This window comes from Hypanus sabinus, chromosome 6, assembly GCF_030144855.1.
Source record: "Hypanus sabinus isolate sHypSab1 chromosome 6, sHypSab1.hap1, whole genome shotgun sequence".
Lineage (NCBI taxonomy): Eukaryota > Metazoa > Chordata > Chondrichthyes > Myliobatiformes > Dasyatidae > Hypanus > Hypanus sabinus.
Genome location: NC_082711.1, coordinates 20,045,435 through 20,067,485, shown reverse-complemented (window position 1 = coordinate 20,067,485; position 22,051 = coordinate 20,045,435). Strand labels below are relative to the sequence as shown.

At 41.0% G+C, this 22,051-nt stretch overlaps 2 protein-coding genes across 15 annotated transcripts in view; one reads left to right on the top strand and one right to left on the bottom strand.

Annotated features, from left to right (window-relative positions):
• Window positions 1-18,737, bottom strand: part of galnt11 (UDP-N-acetyl-alpha-D-galactosamine:polypeptide N-acetylgalactosaminyltransferase 11 (GalNAc-T11)) — a 135,806-nt gene extending 117,069 nt beyond the window's left edge. The window contains exons 1-2 of one of the 5 annotated variants that reach the window (XM_059971824.1): window positions 18,595-18,737; window positions 349-407 (exon numbers count right to left, since the gene is read on the bottom strand). In XM_059971824.1, the coding sequence (XP_059827807.1) occupies window positions 349-376 (28 nt within the window). In that variant the 5' untranslated portion in view covers window positions 377-407; window positions 18,595-18,737. Of the gene's footprint in view, window positions 1-348; window positions 408-17,908; window positions 18,107-18,144; window positions 18,201-18,594 lie in introns of those variants that run through there. The other 4 variants (XM_059971818.1, XM_059971820.1, XM_059971823.1 and 1 more) reach the window with 4 other exon arrangements.
• Window positions 18,183-22,051, top strand: part of LOC132395349 (THAP domain-containing protein 2-like) — a 32,727-nt gene continuing 28,858 nt past the window's right edge. For 8 of the 10 annotated variants that reach the window (XR_009512579.1, XR_009512578.1, XR_009512573.1 and 5 more), the window contains exon 1: window positions 18,292-18,466. Coding sequence is in view for 1 of the 10 variants with exons in the window: in XM_059971831.1 (XP_059827814.1) it covers window positions 18,396-18,466 (71 nt within the window). In the remaining 9 variants the exon portion in view is untranslated. The other 2 variants (XM_059971834.1, XM_059971833.1) reach the window with 2 other exon arrangements.

The window sequence follows — 22,051 nt, the reverse complement described above, 5'->3', positions numbered from 1 at the left end:
ATGTATTGCACTGTACTGCTGCTGTAAAACACTAAGTTTTATGGCATATGTCAGTGATAATAAACCTGATTAAATGTACTGTAACCTTGGACAAACATTTTTTGTTTCTACACACTTTTTTAAATAATTATATATTTTCTTCAAATTCATCTATATTTGCAGATGAATGGTGCAACTCTGGGTCACACAATACTCATTAGTTGCAATTAATTCAGTCCTCCATGACAGGTTTAATTGCTGGTTTAATTGTTCAGTATAATTGATATAATGATCAGCATAGTAGAAGTTGATAAATCTTGAGAAAATTTACACAAATTAAGAAAAGAAACAGATTAAACTAACACTTACCCCTGCTATATATACTGCTTTGCTTCATTCCTTCAAAAAGCACTGAATGTCTTTTTCACCTAAAGAAAGAAAAACTGTATTACCAAAATCATCCAAGTATGCTCAAGAATCATTTAAGAAACAGTAAATATTGTACACAGGATAGTGGTAAAAATTCTAAAAGAATAAAGAATGTCCTAAGTTAGATAAGTCGTTTGTTTGTTTTATTTGGTGGGGATTCAATTTTAAATGATATAGTGTAAATTGTTAACAAGTACGTAATGTATCTAGATGATTTATACAATTTTAAAAATTATACTGCAGAGATGTGCAAGGAAAATAATTGCTTCATGAGCTAAAATAAGGCAGAAATTACAGTCACATATTTTTTTTTAAGGGCCATTGCCGGACAACTGAAAAACTAGTCATTCAACACAAAAAAAAGCTCTTTGGCAAGGTAATCCCATTAATGGTTTGGCCTTCTAAACATTTCCAATCCATGAAACTGTCCAAATGTCTTTTAAAAGTTGTCTTTTAAAAATCTAAGCTGCAAGAGAAGAGAGAGCACTCAGTGTTGGGTAAACTACTGGAAACAATAATCTGGGCAAATTGTGTGGATTAGTTGGAAGCTAACAGAGAACTATAATATTGTATTCATTGACCAGGGGACCAAATATTCATCCACCATTGAAATGAAAATCAAAAACTTTACAGCTACTAGAATAGAGGCACACAGCATTTTGTCATCGATCACCAATTTTTGTCCCCCACCTAGTTTACTCCACCTACTACCCACAGATTTTAACTACCAGATTCCACTCCCCTATCTGACTTATATTGCTACTTCTCCACTAATGGTTCCCATTATCACCTTGCATGCTCAGATTACAGCACTGGTGGTCTTGTGTGCCTACTTATTCTCATCTTCCAAGCGCCTCCACCTTCATACTCCTCTCTCCTCACCTGCTCCATCCACCTCTTTTGCCAGCCTCCATTTATTATCCACCTCCCTATCTCCATCCTTCCATCTATCATTATTCACCCACACGAAGTACACCAATCTTCCCTCTCCAAACATAGTGTTGATATAGGACTTTGACCCAAAAACATTAACAATTCTTTCTCCTCCCCCCCCCAAGGCTAATTGACCACTGAGTTCCTCCAGTAACTTATTTGTTGCAGATACTGGAAATCTGAAAAACTCACAGATCAGTCTGCATCTGTGCAAAGGGAAACAGTTAAACATTACCTTTGTTGCCCTTCAGCCCAGAACGTTAACTGATTATCTTACCACATTTGCTACCTGATTTGCTGAACTTTTAAAATATTTTCTGTTTCTATTTCCCCTCACTTATCTTCCTTTGTTTGGCTAAATGCATTTTCACTTATTTACTCCAAACCTGCATAGATCCAAGTCATGCTTTTGTCTTTTATGGGATACATGGAACAGTCATCATTGGGTGTTCGTCTCTCATTCGTTCATTATGTGCCACGTTGTATGACCATGACTATGATTGCTCTTGGCAAATTTTTCTACAGAAGCCATTGCCTCTCTTGGACACTGTCTTTACAAGATGGGTGACCCCAGCCTTAACCAATACTCTGCAGAGATAATCTGCCTGGTGTCAGCGGTCGCATAACCACGATTTATGACATGCACCAGCTGCTCATACGACCATCCACCAACTGCTCACATGGCTATATAGGCCCTTGATCTGGAGGGCTAAGCAGGAGCTACATCTTGCCCAAGGGTGACTGGCAGGCTAGCGGAGGGAAGGAACACCTTACACCTCCTTTGGTAAACATGTATCTCCACCCCACCACCCTTGCTCCTCTGTCGCCTCTTCTGCTCCCTGTTCTCATAAAATATTCAAGTGTTGACAATCTACGTTTCCAGATTCCATTCTGCTCTTACTTTCAAATGGTCCATTTCTGATTTTTCTAATGTTTTCCTTGACTTTTATCTCAGGGACACAAGTTGGTTACAAGCAATTCTGCAGATGCTGAACATCCAGAGCAACACACACAAAATGGATGAACTCAGCAAGTCAGGCTGCGTTTATGCAAAGGAATAAACAATCGACATTTTGGGCCAAAACCCTTCTTCAAGACAGGAAAGAAGGGGGCAGATGCCAGAATTAGAAGATGAGGGGAGGGGTAAGAGGACTAGCTAGAAAGTGATAGATGAAGTCAGGTGGGTGGGAATGGTAAAGGGCTGGAGAAGAAGGAATCTGATAGGGGAGAAAAGCAGACCATGGGAGAATGGGAAGGAGGGGATCCAGAGGGAGGCGATAGGTAGGTGAGGAGAAGAGGCAAGAGGCCAGAGTGGGAACAGAAGATGATGGAAGGGGGAAAGAAGTAAAATCACCAGAAGGAGAAATCAATGTCAATATTCATGCTATCAATGTTGGAATTTACCTTGATGGAGAGTGACAAAAGAGAAGACCATGAACTGACATGTTGGAACGGGAATGGGGGGCAAGAATTAACATGGTTGGACATGGTTGAGAAATTTCACTTTGGTGAACGGAGCACAGAGTCTTTACATTGCGTCCTAAAATGTTGAAGAGGCCACATAGGGAGCAATGGATACAATAGACAACCCCAACAGATTCACAGGTGAAGTTTGCATCATCTGAAACGACTGTTTGGGGTCCTGAATGGAGGTATAACCCTCTCACCGTAAGCTCATAATGAGTTAGCCAATACTGTGAATGCAAACTAAACAGTAACACTACTCAACAATGCACGGGAATAACGATGAAAAGGTAATTTCCAATAAATAAACACATCTAGAGTAAATACTATTTGGGTAAACACAAAACGTAACAGTTTGAGAGTTCCTTTAAGGGAAAGTAGGGCTGTTACTTGTATGAATACTGACACATCCATGCAAATTTACTGCTCGCCAGGAAGCAAAATTTAACTCACACCAGTATAAGCAAGTAGAAATTGTATTGACAAAATATTTTAAATTATAACAAACAAAATAAAGACAAGGGCCCATTACATGTATATTAGCCTATAGTCACAAAATCACTGGAGCCCATTATTGCATAATCAATCTGGTTTGCTTCACTTCATTTGCTCACAGTACCAAACAATTCTGCCTGAAAACACAGTCCAAGTGAAAAATAAATAAATATCCACACAATATCAAAGGACAAAGTGTCTGACTTTCTCAAAGGTCATGTGAGAACTAGCTAACTAAAAGTTATCTGCACATTCTCTGTGAGACCAAAGTATGCAAGAAGATTTTCGGATAGCAATATCTGTTCTTCTGAATAAGTTCATGTTCCTCTGCTATTTTGTTGTCTTTTTCCATTTTCCTTCTTTCTCCTTCTTCCCCCAAAACTCACACGCTCTCTCCAGAAAATGGCTACCCCTAATTCCCCTAGAATGTTCCAAGGCATCTTACTGGACAAACCATTAACAAGACAAATCCTATTGGCTATTACAACAAGCCTAACTTTATCAGCTGAATTATTATTTTAAGTAAAAAAATAAATACCTGATTGTATAATGAAAGGAACACATTGCATTTTGAGAAAATCTGCAGAAAATAGAACACCTAACAGCATAACTGTATTACTGCAATAAACCAGGTTATTACAGAGGTAAGAAAGGTGAATGGGCAGGTGTAGTATTTTCGCCACTTGCAGTGATATGTGCTAGTAGGGAGATTACTGGGGAGGGACAAATGGACAAGGGAATCACAGACGGAACGATCCCTGCAGAAAGCAGATTGTGAGGAGGAGGAGGTAAACATGTGTTTGGTGAAAGGATCATGTTGAAGATAGCAGAAGTTGCAGAGAATGAAGTGCTGGATGACGAGGTTCCATTACAAGATCACAGCTGTATAACTAGGTCTTCCCCAATCCAGTATTATATAACATTCTATTCTCTCAGTTTCTCCGGTGCTGTTACGTGTTCTGATAATGACATTTTCAACTCGAGTAATTCAGAGATGCCTTCGTTTTTCCACAATCTCAACTTCTACTCCATTAAAGCTCCATTTCCTAAATTACTCCATTAGTTTTATTCTTTAAAATTTGTCCCAAATAAGCAGTTGCCCTGATTAAATAGCCCAATTAATCAGAATCCACTCTATATTCTTATTGTAGTATATAGTAATTTTAAGTATTGTACTGCACTGTTGCCGCAGAATAACACTCATCAGTGATATTAAACCTGATTCTGATACATTTCCCTCTCCTCTCAGCTTACAACTGAGATTATTCCCTCCATCGTACCCGAGTTCACTCTTCTATTTCCACGATCCCCCATCACCTTCTCAATAGACACTCTCAAGTGACCACTTTCCTCTTTCCTGCACAAGGACCCAAAACGTACCTTCCATGTTGAGCAATGATGCACTTGTACATTTACTAATTTAGTTAACAACATTCAGTGATCACTTCATAGTTAGCTCTACAGTGGATAACTCCAGATTAGATGACTATTATCCATGGCGTCTGCAAGTATAATTCTGAGTGCTTGCCACTTTAATTCTCCATTGCACTCTCACCTCTGTCTTCTACACCTTTGTAATTGAAGCAAAATATTAAGCTCAAGGTACAACGTCTATCTATCTAGGCCAGGGGTCAGCAACCTTTACCACTGAAAGAGCCACTTGGACCCGTTTCCCACAGAAAACACTGGGAGCCGCAAAACCCGTTTGACATTTAAAATGAAATAACACTGCATACAATGTTTTGTTTTGCCTTTATGCTATGTATAAACAAACTATAATGTGTTGCATTTATGAAATTGATGAACTCCTGCAGAGAAAATGAAATTACATTTCTGCATGCAACAAAAACATTTTGAACTCCGAAAAAAAGACGTTGGGTTGAAGGTTACTTTTAAGTAAAATACTCAACGTCTATTTGAGTCCTTCTTGTATTTATGAAAAACGCCAAACTTAAATTTGCCGCCAGCAGCAAACCAAAAATAACGTCAGCCAGCTGTCAACCTGAAAAATAAAAGGACTATTTCACTGAACAATGAAAACATATGAATATACGTAAAATAATAGGCAATTAAAATATTTATCATACTTGTTCAGGTTGACTCACACCTGACAATGCAGTCGTATTTAGTAGGGATGGATCGATGCTTAGGGGAGTGACCGGGAAGGATAATGTGTTTTTTTCCTCTCTGAACTCACAGAAGCGTTTCCCAAACGATGTTTGCATTGCGATGATTGCAGAATGTAAATACTCCGAATTTATCATGTCGTGACCTTGTTTGAACTCTCTCAAATTGGGGAAGTGAGACAATGTGCCTTTCTGTAAATCTCTGGCAAGCAACGTCAACTTGCGCTCGAATGCCAAAACATCCTCCAACACGTGCAGGGCTGTACGTCCTTACCCCGTTGAAGAGCTGTGTTCAGCGTGTTCAGGTGCGCTGTCATGTCTACCATGAAGTGTAGCTTTTCCAGCCACTCTGGCTGTTCCAGCTCAGGAAAGTTGAGCCCTTTGCTGCCCAGGAAAGTTTTCACTTCTTCCAGACACGCGACAAAGCGTTTCAGCACCTCCCCTTTGGACAGCCACTGGACTTTGTTGTGCAGCAGGTGCCCCATCAGTGGTCTTTATTCCTTTGGCTCTTAAACAATTCAAGACAGCCTCACAGATGTCCTCCCCCCGTGTTTGGTCTTTTAGAGGTATCAACTCAATCAGTTCTTCCTGTGGCCCGGCAGAGTTTACATACCGGCAGAACAACGCTATTTGTTCAATATCACCTTTGTCTTTAGACTCGTCACAGGCAATCGAGTAGGCCACAGCTGAATTGATGTCTTTAATTTGCTGTCTTGTGATGTCTTCTGCCATTTTTATGGTTCTGTCTTTGACAGTCTTTGCAGAGAGGGGCATATCCCTGATTTTCTGCACAATTTCACTCTTGTTTTTAAAGTCCGTGAATAGATGTTCTGAAATCTTAATGAAAGATTCTTTTATATATTCACCATCTGTAAACTGCTTCCCGTGCCTGACTATTTCCTGAGCGTCAATATAACTGGCGTATGTCGTTGATTTTCCAGACTTCATCCATTTCTGGAAATGATTTTTGCTCAGATCAACCTTCCGCATCAGTTCCGAAACGGCTTTTTTTCTCTCATCTCCATCCGGATATATTTGAGCAAAGGCTGCGTGTTTATTCTGGAAATGCCTTGCGACATTTGACTTTTTGTTGTTTGCTAGTTTCTCATTGCATATTAAGCATACCGGTAAACCAGTCTCGTCAACAGTGAAAGCAAATGAATCTGTCCACGTATCATTAAACGTTCTGTTTTCTTCAGTCACTTTTCTTTTTTTAGAATTCTCCATAGTTGGCTTACCTTGGATCGAAAAATTAAAGAAATCGCGCACTGGCGGGTGTCAGGTATTGGCAGTGGTGACGTATATTAATAGCGATAAAAACACGTTGTAGCGGTGTGCTCACGCAGTCAGTAAACTGCAGTCGAATAACTTTATTCGAACTAAACAGCCTTGCTTTTAAGCCTCCCTCAACCCAGCCCCCATGGACGCAGATGCTGCAAAAGACACGTACTCACAAACCCCCGTAGGCTATCTCCCTTAGCCGGAATGCTGGCTAATTGTGAGCCGTTTCGGATGTGCCAGGAAATGTGTCGCCACACTTAGATTGTACAAGATCACCATAATCTTCAAATTTAGAATTACATTTCAAAAGCTAACAAACTAACATAAAATACATTTTAATTAAATACTGACCAATTATTTCCCAAAGCCACAGGGAGCCGCAGCACAGAGGTGAAAGAGCCACAAATGACTCGGGAGCCGCAGGTTGCCGACCCCCGATCTAGGCATTTTAGAGCCCTTGCGACCTGCTTTTATTTCAATCTTAATGAAAAATCAACAGATTCCTTAGACACTGATAATCTTATTATTTCAAGCATTATTTTATTTCAGCAGCTGTGTTCTGTATCTCAGTTTAAAAATGTGTTTCTTTATTCCTGTCCTTATCTATCTCATTCTATTTTACAATTCCTCCAAATAGATTAATTGCAATTAACAAGCCTTCACCAGCTTCTCGCAGATGCACCTGGGTCATTAATTCTGGTTCTGAGGCTAAGAGAAACATCACTGACAAATGTTGTAAAACATGCTGTTTTGGGGCAGCAGTACAGTGTGATATATAAAAAGATTACAATAAGAAATAGAAAAATAATAAGTAGTGCAAGAAGAGAGCAAATTAGTAAGGAAGTGTCCATGGGATCGTGGACAATTAAGAAATCTGATGGGAATGATAACAAAGCTATTCCTAAGACACTGAGCGTGTGTCTTCAAGATCCTGTACTTTCTCCCTGATGGTAATGAGACAAGGGCATGTTCTAGGTGTTGAGGGCCTTAATGAAGGTCCTTCATCCTATCACACATTGTTTTATTCTGAAGACACCCCCCCCCCCCAGTGTAGCATTTTCTGTGGAATACAATGTACCATCTCCACGTTGTTCAGTTTTTTTGAGGTTTTGAAAGAAAAAGTGATTTTGCTGATTTTCACAAAATACTCCTCAGCATTATAGGCACTACTTGCTAGTCACCTCTTTTTTTAAGGTCAGTATCTGATCTTAGAAAGAATAAATAAGAAATCCAGAAAAACACATAAAATACTCTTACATACAAATGTTTGTTTCCAAGATAAAATGAAAATGTGCTAGCATAGCATTACTGGAGAGTGAAGTCTGAACAGCAGAGATATTAATTGGTGTTTCCATCAGCCTGTCTGTCACCACAATCACTTTGGTGTTTTCAACCATTTTATACATGTGGCAATTCAACAGTAGGTTGTAACTAACTCTAGTTAAAAATATCAATAGTTCATTCTGTACATCAGCATGAGAAGTACAATAAGCATGTATGACAGAAAGAACTGAGGCTCTGTGCAGCCAGTACTTCCTGAGCACACCAAATAGTCTTTTAGATTTCCCACTATCTTTGTCGTCAGCTGACCAAGGATGATCAGATGACCATTCCCTTTCAAGTTTTCACTAGACTAATCAAAATAATCAGGACATAAATAAGAAGCACATAAATCTGCATTAAGCTTCATCTTTTCTAAAAACCTCAAATTCAACAAAGAACATAGAACAGTACAGGTCCACCCACCCCCCCCCCACCCCCCCCGCTATCCGAAGGTAGAGTGTTTGTATGAAACCATTTGTAAGCCGAAATGTCATAAAGTGAAGAAGCAATTACCATTAATTTATATGGGAAAATTTTTTGAGCGTTCCCTGACCCAAAAAATAACCTACCAAATCAAACCAAATAACACATAAAACCTAAAATAACATGAACATATAGTAAAAGCAGGAATGATATGATAAATATACAGCCCATATAAAATAGAAATATTGTATGTACGGTGTAGTTTCACTTATCAAAATCGGGAAGACAGCGAGCCAAAATTAATGTGGAGAAAAAAAATTTGGCACATACACACATGCGCACACAACTGTCCACACAAGGCTTCACCGTCATGGTAGTCTTTCTCAGGGTAACACACGTATTAAGCAGGTGTCTTTTTTTTGTAAAAGCGAAAATCCTCTTTGGTTAGTGAAAACAGGTGCTAATGTAGGTCTTCCGTAACAGTGAGCTGTGGTAAAGCGAACGTTCGAAAAACAGGGGTCACTTGTATAAGACAGTATAGGCCTTTCAGAATATGATGTTGTGTCTACCTTTTAACCCACTCCAAGATCAATCTAACCCTTTCCTCCCACATGGCCCTCTATTTTTCTTTGTTAATGTGCCTATCTAGGAAATCATTTTAAATGTCCATAATGTAACTGCCCCTAGCACCACCATCGGGAGTGGCTTCCACGCACTCACCACTCCGTAAAAAGAAACCTAACTCTTGACATCTCTCCTATACTTTCTTCTAATTACCTTAAAATGATGGCACCACATATAAACCATTGCTGCACTGGGAAAAGGCACTGGCTGTCCACTCTATACCTCTTATTATCCTATGCATTTCTAGTAAGTCCCCTCTCATCCTCCTTTGCTTCAAAGAGAAAAGCCCTAGCTCACTCAATCTTCCCTCATAAGACATGCTCTCTAATCCAGCCAGCATACTGGTAAATCTCATCTGCATTGTCCCTAAAGCTTCCACATCGCTCCTATAAAGAGGCAACCGGAACTAAACACAAGCAACACACACAAAATGCTGGAGGAACTCAGCAGGCCAGGCAGCATCTATGGAAAAGTATACAGTTGACATTCGGGCCGAGACCCTTCAACCCTTCTCCTTCAACTGGAGAAAAAAAGATGAAGAGTCGGAGTAAGAAGGTGAGTGGAAGAGAGGAAGAAAGTCGGTGAGAGGTAAAACCGGGGAGGGAGAGGAGTGAAGTAAAGAGCTGTTAAGTTTATTGGTGAAAGAGATACAGAGCTGCAGAAGAGGGGATCTGATAGGAGAGGACAGAAGGCCATGGAAGAAAGAAAAGGGGAAGGAGCACCAGAGGGAGGTGATGGGCAGGTAAAGAGATAAGGTATGAGAGAGCAATAGGAATGGGAAATAGTGAAGCAGGGGTATTACCAGAAGTTCAAGAAATCAATGTTCATGCCATCAGCCTGGAGGCCACCCAGACGGGATACAAGATCCTCCAACCCTGAGGGTGGCCTCATCTTGGCACAAGAGGAGGCCACAGCTGATTGTTTGGATAACCCCAGAGAATTTTTTTCCCAGGGCTGAAATGGCTAACACAAGGGGGATTTCAGAGGCCAGTTTTAAGGTGCTGGAAGTAGGTAAAAGGAGGATGTCAAAGATAAGTTTTTCCACACAGAGAGTGGTGGGTGAGCGGAATGCATTGCCATTGAAGGTGGTAGAGAGGCAGATACAATAGGGTCTTTTAAGAGACTCTTAGATAGATACACGGAACTTGGGAAATTAGAGGGCTGTGCGGTAGGGTAATTCTCGGCAGCTTCTAGAGTAGGTTGCATGGCCGACACGGCATTGTAGGCTGAAGAGCCTGTAATGTGCTGTAGATTTCTATGTTCTATGACAAGTTGTAAGGGGAAATGGGAAGTGGAACTAAAATGGGTGGCCACTGGGATATCCTGCTTTTCCTGGCAGGCGGAGGATAGGTGCTTGGTGAAGCAATCTCCCAGTCTATGTTGTTTGAGTGTTAGACTTTCTCAAAGAAAGCTTGATGGAACAGGCAGGTAATATTTTAGAAAACTTAGCACATTTACTTTTCAACATAGTCCCCTCCTACATTTACAAACTTAGTCCAGTGGTCACGGAGCATACGGATCCCTTCTTTGCAGGTCAGTGTCTTGGACCTCCAGAAAGTGGACAACAGCAGGGGTGATTGATAAGTTTGTGGCCCAAGGTAGGCGATGAGTTATACAGCTCATTACATGCATGTGCAGTTCAACTCTAAGCGATTGTGCAGAAAGTTTGAAGTTAATAACTTTTGTGGTATTTCTGTTTCAGATAATTGAAAATTGCAAGTAAGCACTGTCTGAGAAAATGGACAACATCGGCCTTCGTGCAGTCATCCGCTACCTTGGTCTCAAGGGCTTATCACCCAAGGAGATCCAGAAGGACATAGTGGCACACTTGAGGAGGGTGAAAAAGAAATGTGCTAGGTTTTCTAAAATTGACTCCTTCTACCTCCTTACCTACGTATATATTGTGAGCTTTCACTGACTCAGGTTATTATAAGGTTCCCAGGTCCTCCTCCTCCATTTTGATCAGTCACCGGTCATGGATTCCTACCTATCCCGTGGTGTCTTGATAGGATGGAAATGAAGAGGACAAGTGCTCATGTGAGTTAACAATTAGGTATCACCGTTTAAAAGTAAAGAGTCATCTATTTAAGCTTAAAATGAAGCACATCCTTTTCTCTGATACTTTGGAACTCAATTTCTCAAAGGCCTGTCAAACAGTTTTTGATTAATTTAAATGTATTAGGAGATAAAATTGGTGAGGATGTTACAGTTTTTATCCCCCCCAAAGGACATTTTGGGTGAGCCTTGAACACTTTTGCTATTCTCGTGGTGATATCTTGATAATGATAGAGCTTAATGTTTTCAGAGCTTGCAGAGGGATTTGGACCAGTTGGAGGAATGGGCTGAAAAATGACAGATGGAGTTTAATGCGGACAAGTGGGAGGTATTGCACTTCAGAAGGTCAAACCAAGGTAGAACATACAAAGTAAATGGTAGGACACTGAGGAGCGCAGTAGAGCAGAGGGATCTGGGAGTACAGATATATAATTCCCTAAAAGTGGCGTCACAGATGAATAGGGTCGTAAAGAGAGCTTTTGGTACATTGGCCTTTATAAATCAAAGTATTGAGTATAAGAGATGGAATGTAATGGTGAGGTTGTACAAGACATTGGTGAGACCGAATTTGGAGTATTGTGTGCAGTTTTGGTCACCTAATTACAGGAAGGCTATTAATACAGCTGAAAGAGTGCAGAGAAGGTTTACAAGGATATTGCCAGGACTTGAGAAACTGAGTTACAGAGAAAGGTTGAATAGGTTAGGAGTTTATTCCCTGGAGCGTAGGAGAATGAGGGGTGACTTGATAGAGGTGTATAAGATTATGATGTGTGTAGATAGAGTGAATGCAGGCGGGCTTTTTCCACTGAGGCTAGGGGAGAAAAAAACCAGAGGTCATAGGTTAATGGTGAAGCAGGAAAAGTTTAAAGGGAACATTGGGGGGGCTTCTTCAGACAAGAGTGGTGGGAGTGTGGACTGAGCTGCCAGATGAAGTGGTGAATGCGGGCTCACTTTTGACACTTAAGAAAAACTTGGACAGGTATATGGATGAGAGGGGTTTGGAGATGCAGGTCAGTGGGACTAGGCAGAAAAATGGTTCGGCATCGCCAAGAAGGGCCAAAAGGCCTGTTTCTGTGCTGTAATGTTCTATGGTTCTAATGAGGAATATTTGTTTCAGGAGGGTTGATTCAGGAATGTGCAAGTGGAATCTCAATGCTAGAATGTTAGCTTGAAATAGAGCATTCATGTTCACACATTGGATTGCTGGTGGATTGGAAAATCTTGCAGTGATCTTGCAGTAATAACTTTCCAGTATTTTGAGGTGTCAGCTACAAGTTATCATTAAATACAGTAGACAGGCATCTCCATGATCAGGCTAGCATTAAATCAGTGGATTGCTGGGCAGCGTGACTCAGAGCAAGAAGGGCCTACTCCACACTGCATCTCAATAAATAAATGGGAAGATCTGTTGTTTGATAGACCATAAACTTAATGCATAGCTTAAGGCCTCAATGTTTGAATAATTTTCTTCAAATAACCAAAGTATGTGGAGGGTGTGGGAGGTAAAGTTGAATTTTATCAGCAATGTTGGCTTTTAACAAAATATCGTTCCCAAGTTAACCAATAAATTCTAGGGTGTTGCCATTAATATTATGCAAAAGCGGGAAGAGGGTGGTGGAGGAAGGGTGGTTATTGTAATATTGAGCAGCAGGTACAAGATGGAAGACTACATCTGTTTTATAGATGCTCAGTGAGAAGATCCAATCTCACATATGCATCAGTTATTGATGACCTGAGCCTCAGCTTCCAAGTTTGATATATGGATAATTTGTAACAGAATTAATGCCTTCTATTCTTACAAATGTGGCTCTTTTGTCATGGGGAAAGTATTAAAAGCCATATTAAAAGAAATTATAGCAAGGCACTTGAACATACTCAAGATAATTGGGCAAATTTGTCAAAGTTTTGTGCAAGACAAGTCACGTTTGACTACGTTATAATCAGAGAGCCATGGAGTTGTACAACATGGAAATAGGACTTCCAGCCCAACTGGTCCATGTGGCCGACAAAGTTCCCAACAATTTCTTTTAAAAACAGTTGCGCTGACCAACCATTGCTCCAACCAGGTGTGGCACTTTATGTCAACATTATATAAAATAAAACCCCAGCTGCGTGGCAACAGCTATATGCATGGGAGCTTTTCAGTTACTGCGCTGCTGCACACCTGCACAACTTGGAGGGAACAGTGCCGACCAAGATTCCCATCTAGGCTAGTCTCATTTGCCCACTTTTGGCCCACATTTCTCTGAACCACAGAATGTCAACTTTTTTTATGCCATGGACCCTATTAACCGAGGTATCCATGAAGCCCAGGTTGGGAAACACTGCTCTAAACCCTTCCTAACCATGTACCTGTGTAAGTACCTTTTAAATGTTATTGTACTTGCCTCAATCACTTCCTCTGGCAGGTCATTCCATATACTGACTACTCTTTGGGTGAAAAAGTTGCTGCTCCTCAAGTTGCTACTAAATCTCTCTCCTCTCGCCTTAAACCCATGCCCTCAGGCTCTTGATTTCCCAACCCTGAGAAAATTACTGTGCGTATGCACCTTATCTATGCACCAATGAAAAACATCCCAAACTGTTCAACCTCTCTCCATAACTCAATCCCTCATGCCTATGCAACATTACTTTAGTACTTTGAAGTTTTAAGTGCTGTGGCTAAAAGGAAATCAGTATATGTACAAGCCTTACATTTCCAAAAAACATTTATAAAGGTGGAAAATAGCAGTGTGGGAAGTAAGACATTGGCACAGATATACTATTGGCTAGCTACCAGGAAAAAGAGTTGGCATAAATTAGTCTCTAACTAATTGAGAAATGATAGTTCAAAGATTGATGCTGAGCCTCAGCATTTTACTAATTATATAAATGATGTCTGAAGGTACCAATTCTAAGGTTGTTAAAATTATGAACAACATTAAGTTAGAAAGCATGTTATGAAAGAACATAAAAGTGGAAATAGAAAGGTTGTGAGTTTGCAAAGATCTGGTAATTATTGTATGATATGGGAAAATGTGAAATTGTCCATTCTGGCCAGCAAAATAAAGGAAAGCATCACATACAGCACGCTGGAGGAACGCAGCAGGTCGGACAGCATCCGAGGAAACAAGCAGTCAACATTTCGGGCCTAGACTACTTATTTCCACGGATGCTGTCCGACCTGTTGAGTTCCTTCAGCGTGTTGTACATGTTGCTTTGACCACAATATCTGCAGTGTACTTTATGTAAAGGAAAGCGTATTGTCCAGAGGCTGAAGGATCTCAGTGACCCAGTGTAAGATTTGCAATAGGCTGACATGCAGGGGTACTATGTAATCCTGAAAATATATATTGTTTAATGCAAAATGAATACAGAACTAAAAAAACAATGCCTCCATTCAGGAATTGGTAAGACTAAATCCAGAGTCATGAAGTCTTCTCACAGCTACCATCAGGCAGGAGGCACAGAAGCCTGAAGCCCCACCTCATCGGTCCAAGAACCATTCAGCAAACCCTAATCACTAAAGAAGGGTCTCTGCCTGAAACACTGTTTATTCATTTCCAGAGATGCCGCCTGACCTGTTCAGTTCATCCAGCATTTTGTGTGTTACCCTAACCAGTACTTTAGCAACACTATGACCACTGTGCAAGACATTGGACTTTTTTTTGTTCTAATTGAGTTCCCTCCTGTTAAAAATTTCTACTTTATGTTTGTCTTTCTTGTAAGTGTTGCTTATTAGATGTTATGGGCCCGTGATGCCATTATGTTTTTCATTGTACTTGTCCATACTGTACATCTGAATATGATAACACACTCAATTTGGTCTTTGTCTTAGTATGTTGCATTAAACATTGGCCTTCTAATTGCATAAACAGCTTAAGAGGCTTACTGGGCTGATAACAGGAATGGATTGGTTATCTGTTGAGCAAAAGTTGGCAAGTTAGGCTTGCGTTCATGGGAATTTAAAAATGGGTGAAGGGGCTTGAATTAAAAACATTCTTAGAGTCCTAACAGAGTGAACATGGATAATGATTCTTCTTGTCAGAGTTTAACAGGAGGAATCACAGTCTAAAAGTAAAAGGGTCACCTATTTTAGCTGGGGACAACTCTCCTTTTGTCCTAGAGGGGTCAAGGTACTTTTGAACTTTCTTCCTTCCAGAATAGTGGAAAAAAGTCTTTTAATGTTTTATGAATGTTTTAAAGTTAATAGTTGACAGATTCATTATAAGCATGGTACTGAAAGATTTCTGGCACAGGGATGCAGATTCATGATCTTAGTGAATGGCATAGCACGTTAATTGAGCCAAGTGAACTTCATGTTCCTAATTAATATGTTTATGTTAAAAAATGTTGCTCTAAATTAAACTAGTACAACTGCAATGCCCTAGTGAGTCAGGGAACTGTCATACATTTCTCAGTAAACATCTTGAAATTATTTCTTGTAACTCAGTTAGGTTTAGCTCAAAATAGTCTCCCATGGAAACAATATTCATTTTAGCAAAGTAAAGCAAATGGAGACAGTGGAAATCTCTATAACAAAGCTGAGTATATTCAGTAGGTCAGGGAGTAGCTGTTGAGAGAGAGAAATTAAAATAATGACCTTTCATCAAAATGTCTGAATTTCCTGATCAAAGATCAACATGAAATGTTAATTTTATATATCCATACAGAAGCTGCCTGACCAATAGATGTATGGTGGAAAGTGCAATGACTGGCTGCATTACAGCCCGGTACAGGAATACCAATGCCTTTGAACATAAAATCCTACAGAAGTAGTGGATTCGGCCCAGTACATCATGGTTAAAGCCTTCCAAACCATTGAGCACATCTACATGATACGCTGTTGTAGGAAAGCAGAATCCATCAAAGATCCTTAACACCCAGGCCTTGCTATTTTCTTGTTGCTGCCATCAAGTAGAAGGTACAGGAGCCTCAGGGTTCGCACCACCAGGTTCAAGAACAGTTACTGCCCCTCAACCATCAGGCTCTTGAACTAAAGAGGGTAACAACACTCATCTATTGAGATGTTCCCAGAACCAACGATCTCACTTTAAGGACTCTTTATCTTGTTATTTCATGCTCTGATTATTTATTGCTATTTGCATAGTTTGTTGTCTTCTATGCGCCTGCTTTTTCATTGCTCCTGCTTATGGTTACTACTCCATAGATTCGCTGAGTGTGCCTACAGAAGAAGAATCGCAGGGTTGTATGTGGCAACATGCATCTACTCTGATAATAAATCTTAATTTGAACTATTGAATTTTTCCAGCTATTTTTATTTTTAAGTAATATTTTCTCATTCTTTGATTTTCATGTAGTTTGTCAAATGATAAATCTACCGTCCTCAAAAAAAATGTTAATTTTTCTAGTCACAGATTCTCATGAGTCAATCTAAAAGAGATGTGCATGTGCTATACAAATCAACCACATTCCCTCCCAAAGGAAAACATTTACATCCTTGTCAGCGTTGCCTCTCACAATAACCCAACAGCTTCACTAATTTGCTTAAGACAGATAAGTCACCATTTCTTCTCTACTTCCATTTCACTTGAGAACCCTTTGCTAAAATGACAATCTACGATGAAAAAAAATACCCCATCTATTCGCATTTCAGACTGTTTTCAGTATTTGACTTGGATGACTGTTTTAAAAGCCACAGATTAAACCTTTTTACCAACATTAAGTTATTAGTAAATAATGCAGACAGGAAAAAGAGAGAGAATTAAAAAAATTAGGAGTACACCTGTGCCAGATAGAATATTGAATGTGGGGTCTTTCATTTTGGGTTTCAATCAAATAATTAACTTTAAAAAAAAGACTATGGATAAGCAAAGGTTTAAGGATCTATACATAGAACCCAAGTGGAAAGTTATAACTGCATTACAAAGACCAAATGAATTTTTGCCTTAACCTCAAGAATACCCTTACAAATCTAAGAGTTAGACGCATTCCTGGAGTACTCTGTTCAATACTGGTAACCATATCAGCAAGGAAGGGACGATCTATGTGATCGTATACACGATCTACATGAGTGTATGTGTGTGTGTACATTGATTAAAGGATATAATAAAATAAATTAATAGCTCAGTTGTACAGAATATGGAACATAGCTTTTGAAAGCTAGAGTTGTCCTGTTAATGGATGGTGTCAGGCAGCATTTCCTTGCTCAAATTATAGCGGAAGTGTGTAATTTTTCTGCCACAAAAACAACTAAGGTTGGAATTGTTGTATATCTGAATTAAATTTGTTTAGATTTTGTTAGGAAGGTAAACAATGAAATTAGATATTTATAAGACCGTTAAAATACAAGGTTGGCAATGACAAAGGGAGGGGAACAAGTCAAAATATAAAACCACAAGCAAAAATTTTAGTGCAAAAGTTAAAATTTGGCATAAGTTTAATGATGACTTTATTTTTAAATGTATTTTTGCCAACAATTGAATTGTGATTGCCTAAAAAGTTTTAAACAAATTTCACTCTCATACTACATTTATGCCTACATCAACTTAGATATTGTTTTAACTTTTAATCCAGCATCAATAAATAACCATTCCTAGAGAGTCCTGCGACTCAAGGGAGGGTCTACTTTCTGCAAGTTTGCAACAGTATTTTTAAGCAAATACTATTTGAGAGCAGGTCTCGATCGCAACAGAAATAATTTTGAAAGAACTAGCAAACGTTAACAAGGATATATAAACAGGTTAACTAAAGATGCAAATGCGTAATTCCTTCAAAGTACACATGCAGTGCAAAAAAAACACTAGCCAATGCATTCTGAATCTATAAACACTTGCCATAATTAATATAGCGAATCAAAGGATACGAGATTAGTGCGAGTGAATTGCAACGAGATAATGGATCAGCCATGATGTTATTGAATGGCGGAGCATGTCGGAGAAGCCGAATGGTCCTTTTTAGTGTTCTTCTCCACACATGCAGAACCAGCCTTCACCGAGAACGGGACGCAATTTACACTACAACCTCCCCAGCCTCCTGTCTATTTACAGCCAAGGTAAAAACGTCACCCCACCTTGCATTGGAATGGCCTTTACCCACTGAGAAGGGAGACGTCTTCCCACGCCGCGCGTTCTGACGTGAACCTCCCCCTTTCCCTCCCCCCGTCGACGGCAAGAGGCTGCTCGCAGATCTGCCATCTTAGTAAAGGAGGTCAGTGAACAGTGGGGGGGGGGGCAAAAAGGGCATTTCGGACGCTGTAAAAGCAAACCGTTTTGTGATTGGAATTGGAGGGAAGAGAAAAATTATTTCTCATCCCTCCTGATAATGCCAACCAGTTGCGCGGCCTATGGGTGCACGGCAGTGTACAGGAAGAACACCAACACCAGCTTCCACAGGTAGGAGAGGGGATGGGGATGGGGAGCGGGCTGGGAGGGAGGAGGTGGTGGGTGGGGAGAAGCGCTTCAGGTGACGGCGGGCGTTGGGGGGCATTGACCATGGGCCTACATTAGTGAGAGAAGCCTACCTGCTACCCAGCTGCGTCGAAGTCCCGCCCACTGCCCGGACGCGGCATTTTGTGTTTTTTTTTAAATTATTAATATATATTCTTGTTTTCTTGTCGCCCAATGATGTAGGGGGTGGGGCGGCGGAAGTCCCGGGGCCCGGCGCGTGCCCGCTTCTCGAGCCCGGCGGCTGCCACCATTTCCGCTGCACGGCGGGGACGCGCGGGCTCGACCCCGGCCGTGCCCGTGCCCCTGGCGGGGGCGCGCGGCCTAATTGCTGTATGTGAGACATTGCAGCTTCAGAATCCTATTTCTCACCCAAACGTGTCGTGGATTTTGTTGTTAAGCAGCAGTACATTGCAATACATGAAAAAATTACAAATACTAAGTGCATAGTGTAAATGAGGAATAATGACAATTTATACGTAGAGAGGAGAAAATCTGCGGATGCTGGAAATACAAGTAACACACACGATGTTGTAGGGATTCAGCAGGCCAGGCAGCTTCTATGGAAAACAGTACAGGCGGAGTCCCTTCAGCAGGACTGGGGGAAAAAATAACAGGAGTCAGACTAAAAGGGTGGGTGGAGCAGAGGGAGAAACACAAGATGATAGGTGAAACTGGGAGCGGTGAGGTAAAAAGTTGGGAGGCAGACTGGTGAAAGAGACTTGGGGCTGGAGGCGGGAGAATCTAATAGGAGAGGACAGAGGTGGTGGAGGAAAGAAAAAGGGGGAGGAGCACCAAAGGGAGGTGATGGGTAGGGAAGGAGATGAGGTAAGAGGTGGGAATGCGGGTGGGGGGAGGGAGTATTCCAGGAATTTCAAAAAATCAATGTTCATGCCATCAGGTTGGAGGCAACCCAGATGGAACGTAAGGCGTTGCTTCTCCAACCTGATGTGGCTTCATTGCTGGCAGTAGAGGAGGCCATTGACTGACATGTCAGAATGGGAAGTGGAATTAAAATGGATAGTCACTGGGAAATCCTGCTTTTTCTGGCAGACAGAGCGTAGATGGTCAGCGAAGTGGTCTCCCAATCTGCACTGGGTCTCACCAATATATATGAGGTCACGCCAGCAGCATCGGTTACAATAGATGACCCCAGCAAACTCACAGGTGAAGTGTCACCTCACCTGGAAAGACAGTTTGGGGCCCTGAATGGTAGTGAGGGAGTAGATGTAGGGGTAGGTGTAGCACTTGTTCCACTTGCAAAGGTAAGTGCCAAGAGGGAGATCAGTGGGGAGGGATGAATGGACAAGTGAGTGATTCCTGCTGAAAGTTGGGGGGGGGGGGGAAATAGAAAACCTAGAGCACAGTACAGGCCCTTTGGCCCACAAAGTTGTGTCGAACATGTCCTGACCTTAGAAATTACTAGGGTTACCCATAGCCCTCTATTTTTCTAAGCTCCATGTACCTATCCAAAAGTCTCTTAAAAGACCCTATCGTATCCGCTTGGTGATGGGATCCCATTGAAGATGGCGGAATTTACGGATAATTAGGTGCCAGATGTGGAGGCTGGTGGGGTGGTAGGTGAGGGTAAGAGGAATGCTATCCCTGGTGTAGTGGCGAGAGGATAGGGTGAGGGCAGATGTGTGAAGTGGAAGAGATGCAGCTGAGGGTAGCATTGATGGTAGGGGTAGGGAAACCCCTGTCTTTGAAGGAGGAGGACATCTCCTTCACTCTGGAATGGAAAAACCTCATCCTGAGAGCAGATGCAGCAGATACAGAGGAATTGAGAGAAGGGGATGGGATTTTTACAAGTAACAGAGTGGAAAGAGCTGTAGACCAGGTAGCTGTGAGAGTCAGTGGGTTTGTAATAATCATCAGTGGACAAGTTGTCCCAGAGATAGAGACAGAGAGATCGAGAAAGGGAAGTGAGATATCAGAAATAGACCAGGTAAATTTGAGGGCAGGGTGGAAGTTGGAAGCTAGTTGATGAAATTGACTAGCTCAGCATGGGTGCAGGAAGCAGAACAGATGCAGTCATCAATGTAGCATAGAAAAAGTGGGGGAGTGACACCAGTGTAGGCTTGGTGCATGGACTGTTCCACAAAGCCGACAAAAAGACAGGCAAGGCTGGGCCCTATGTGAGCTCCCATATCTACACCTTTTGTTTGACAGAAGTGGGAGGAGCCAAAAGAGAAATTATTGACAGTGAGGACAAATTCCGCTAAATAGAGCAGAGTGGTGGTGGAGGAGAACTGGTTGGGTCTGGTGTCCAGAAAGAAACAGAGAGCTTTGAGGCCTTCCTGGTGGGGGATATAGGGACTGGACATCCATGGTGACAATAAGATGCTCAGGGCCAAAGAATTTGAAATCATTGAAGAGATCAAGAGCATATGAAGTGTTACAGATGTAGGTAGGAAGGGACTGAAGCGAGGTGGATAAAACTGAGTCGATGTGTTCAGGTACGAGTTCAGTGGGGCAGGAACAAGCTGAAACAATGGGTCTACCTGGACAGGCAGATTTGTGGATCTTGGCAAATTTATTTATAGAGCATTTTTTCATACAAACAATGTAGTTCATTGTGCTTTACAATGGAATAAAGTGCAAACGTAATAACAAAAGACAAAATGATGTTAGTTAAAAGCAAGGTTAAAGAAATAGGTTTTGAGCTGGCATTTAAAATTGTCAACTGTATCTGCATCCCTTATAGTTTTAAGTATTGAGTTCCACAGTTCAGGAGTGTAGTTAAAATAAGCTGACCTGCCAGTTTTCTTTTGAGTGAGATTGAGGTAATATTCATGGACCATTCAGAAATCTGATTGCAAAAGGGAAGAAGCTGTAACTAAAACATGGAGTGCAGGTCTTCAGGTTCCTCTACATCCACCCTGACGGTACCAATGAGAACAGAGTATGTCCCAAATGAGACTGACTGAAACTGGGCAATACTGAAGCTGTAACTGGGAAGTATGGGTGTCTTTATTCACAGCAAATCTCTGGGAGAGAGAATCCAGGAAGATTCAAGAGAGTCTCACTCGCTTGACTTGATGTTTTGTACTACTACTTCAACACAAAGATAATAAACAATTAACTACAGTTCAACTGCCAGAATCACTTACTTTGACATTTTGAAAATAGATAAAATTTACATATTTACAACAGCAGCACATCAAAACCAGCAGAACTCCTTTAAATATTCAATACTGGTGTTGTTCCAAAAGCTTCTGAGTACAAACTGGGGATATCCAAAATATATCCCTTTTGTTATCGTGTTGAAAGATGGCTCCATGAATACGTAACTAACCAGAAGGTTGAATGATAAAACAGGCTTGTCCTGAACTGTTCATTATGTGGCAGGGACACTTTTGTCCACTAGCCGCAAAATGTCCATTGGAAGTTAAATCGTGTAGTTTTAATTTCCGCAAGACCGTAAGACAGGAGCAGAATTAGGCTGTTCAACCCATCAAGTTTTGCTCCACCATTATATCATGGCTGATTTATTATCCCTCTCAACCCCATTCTTCTGCTTTCTCCCTGTAA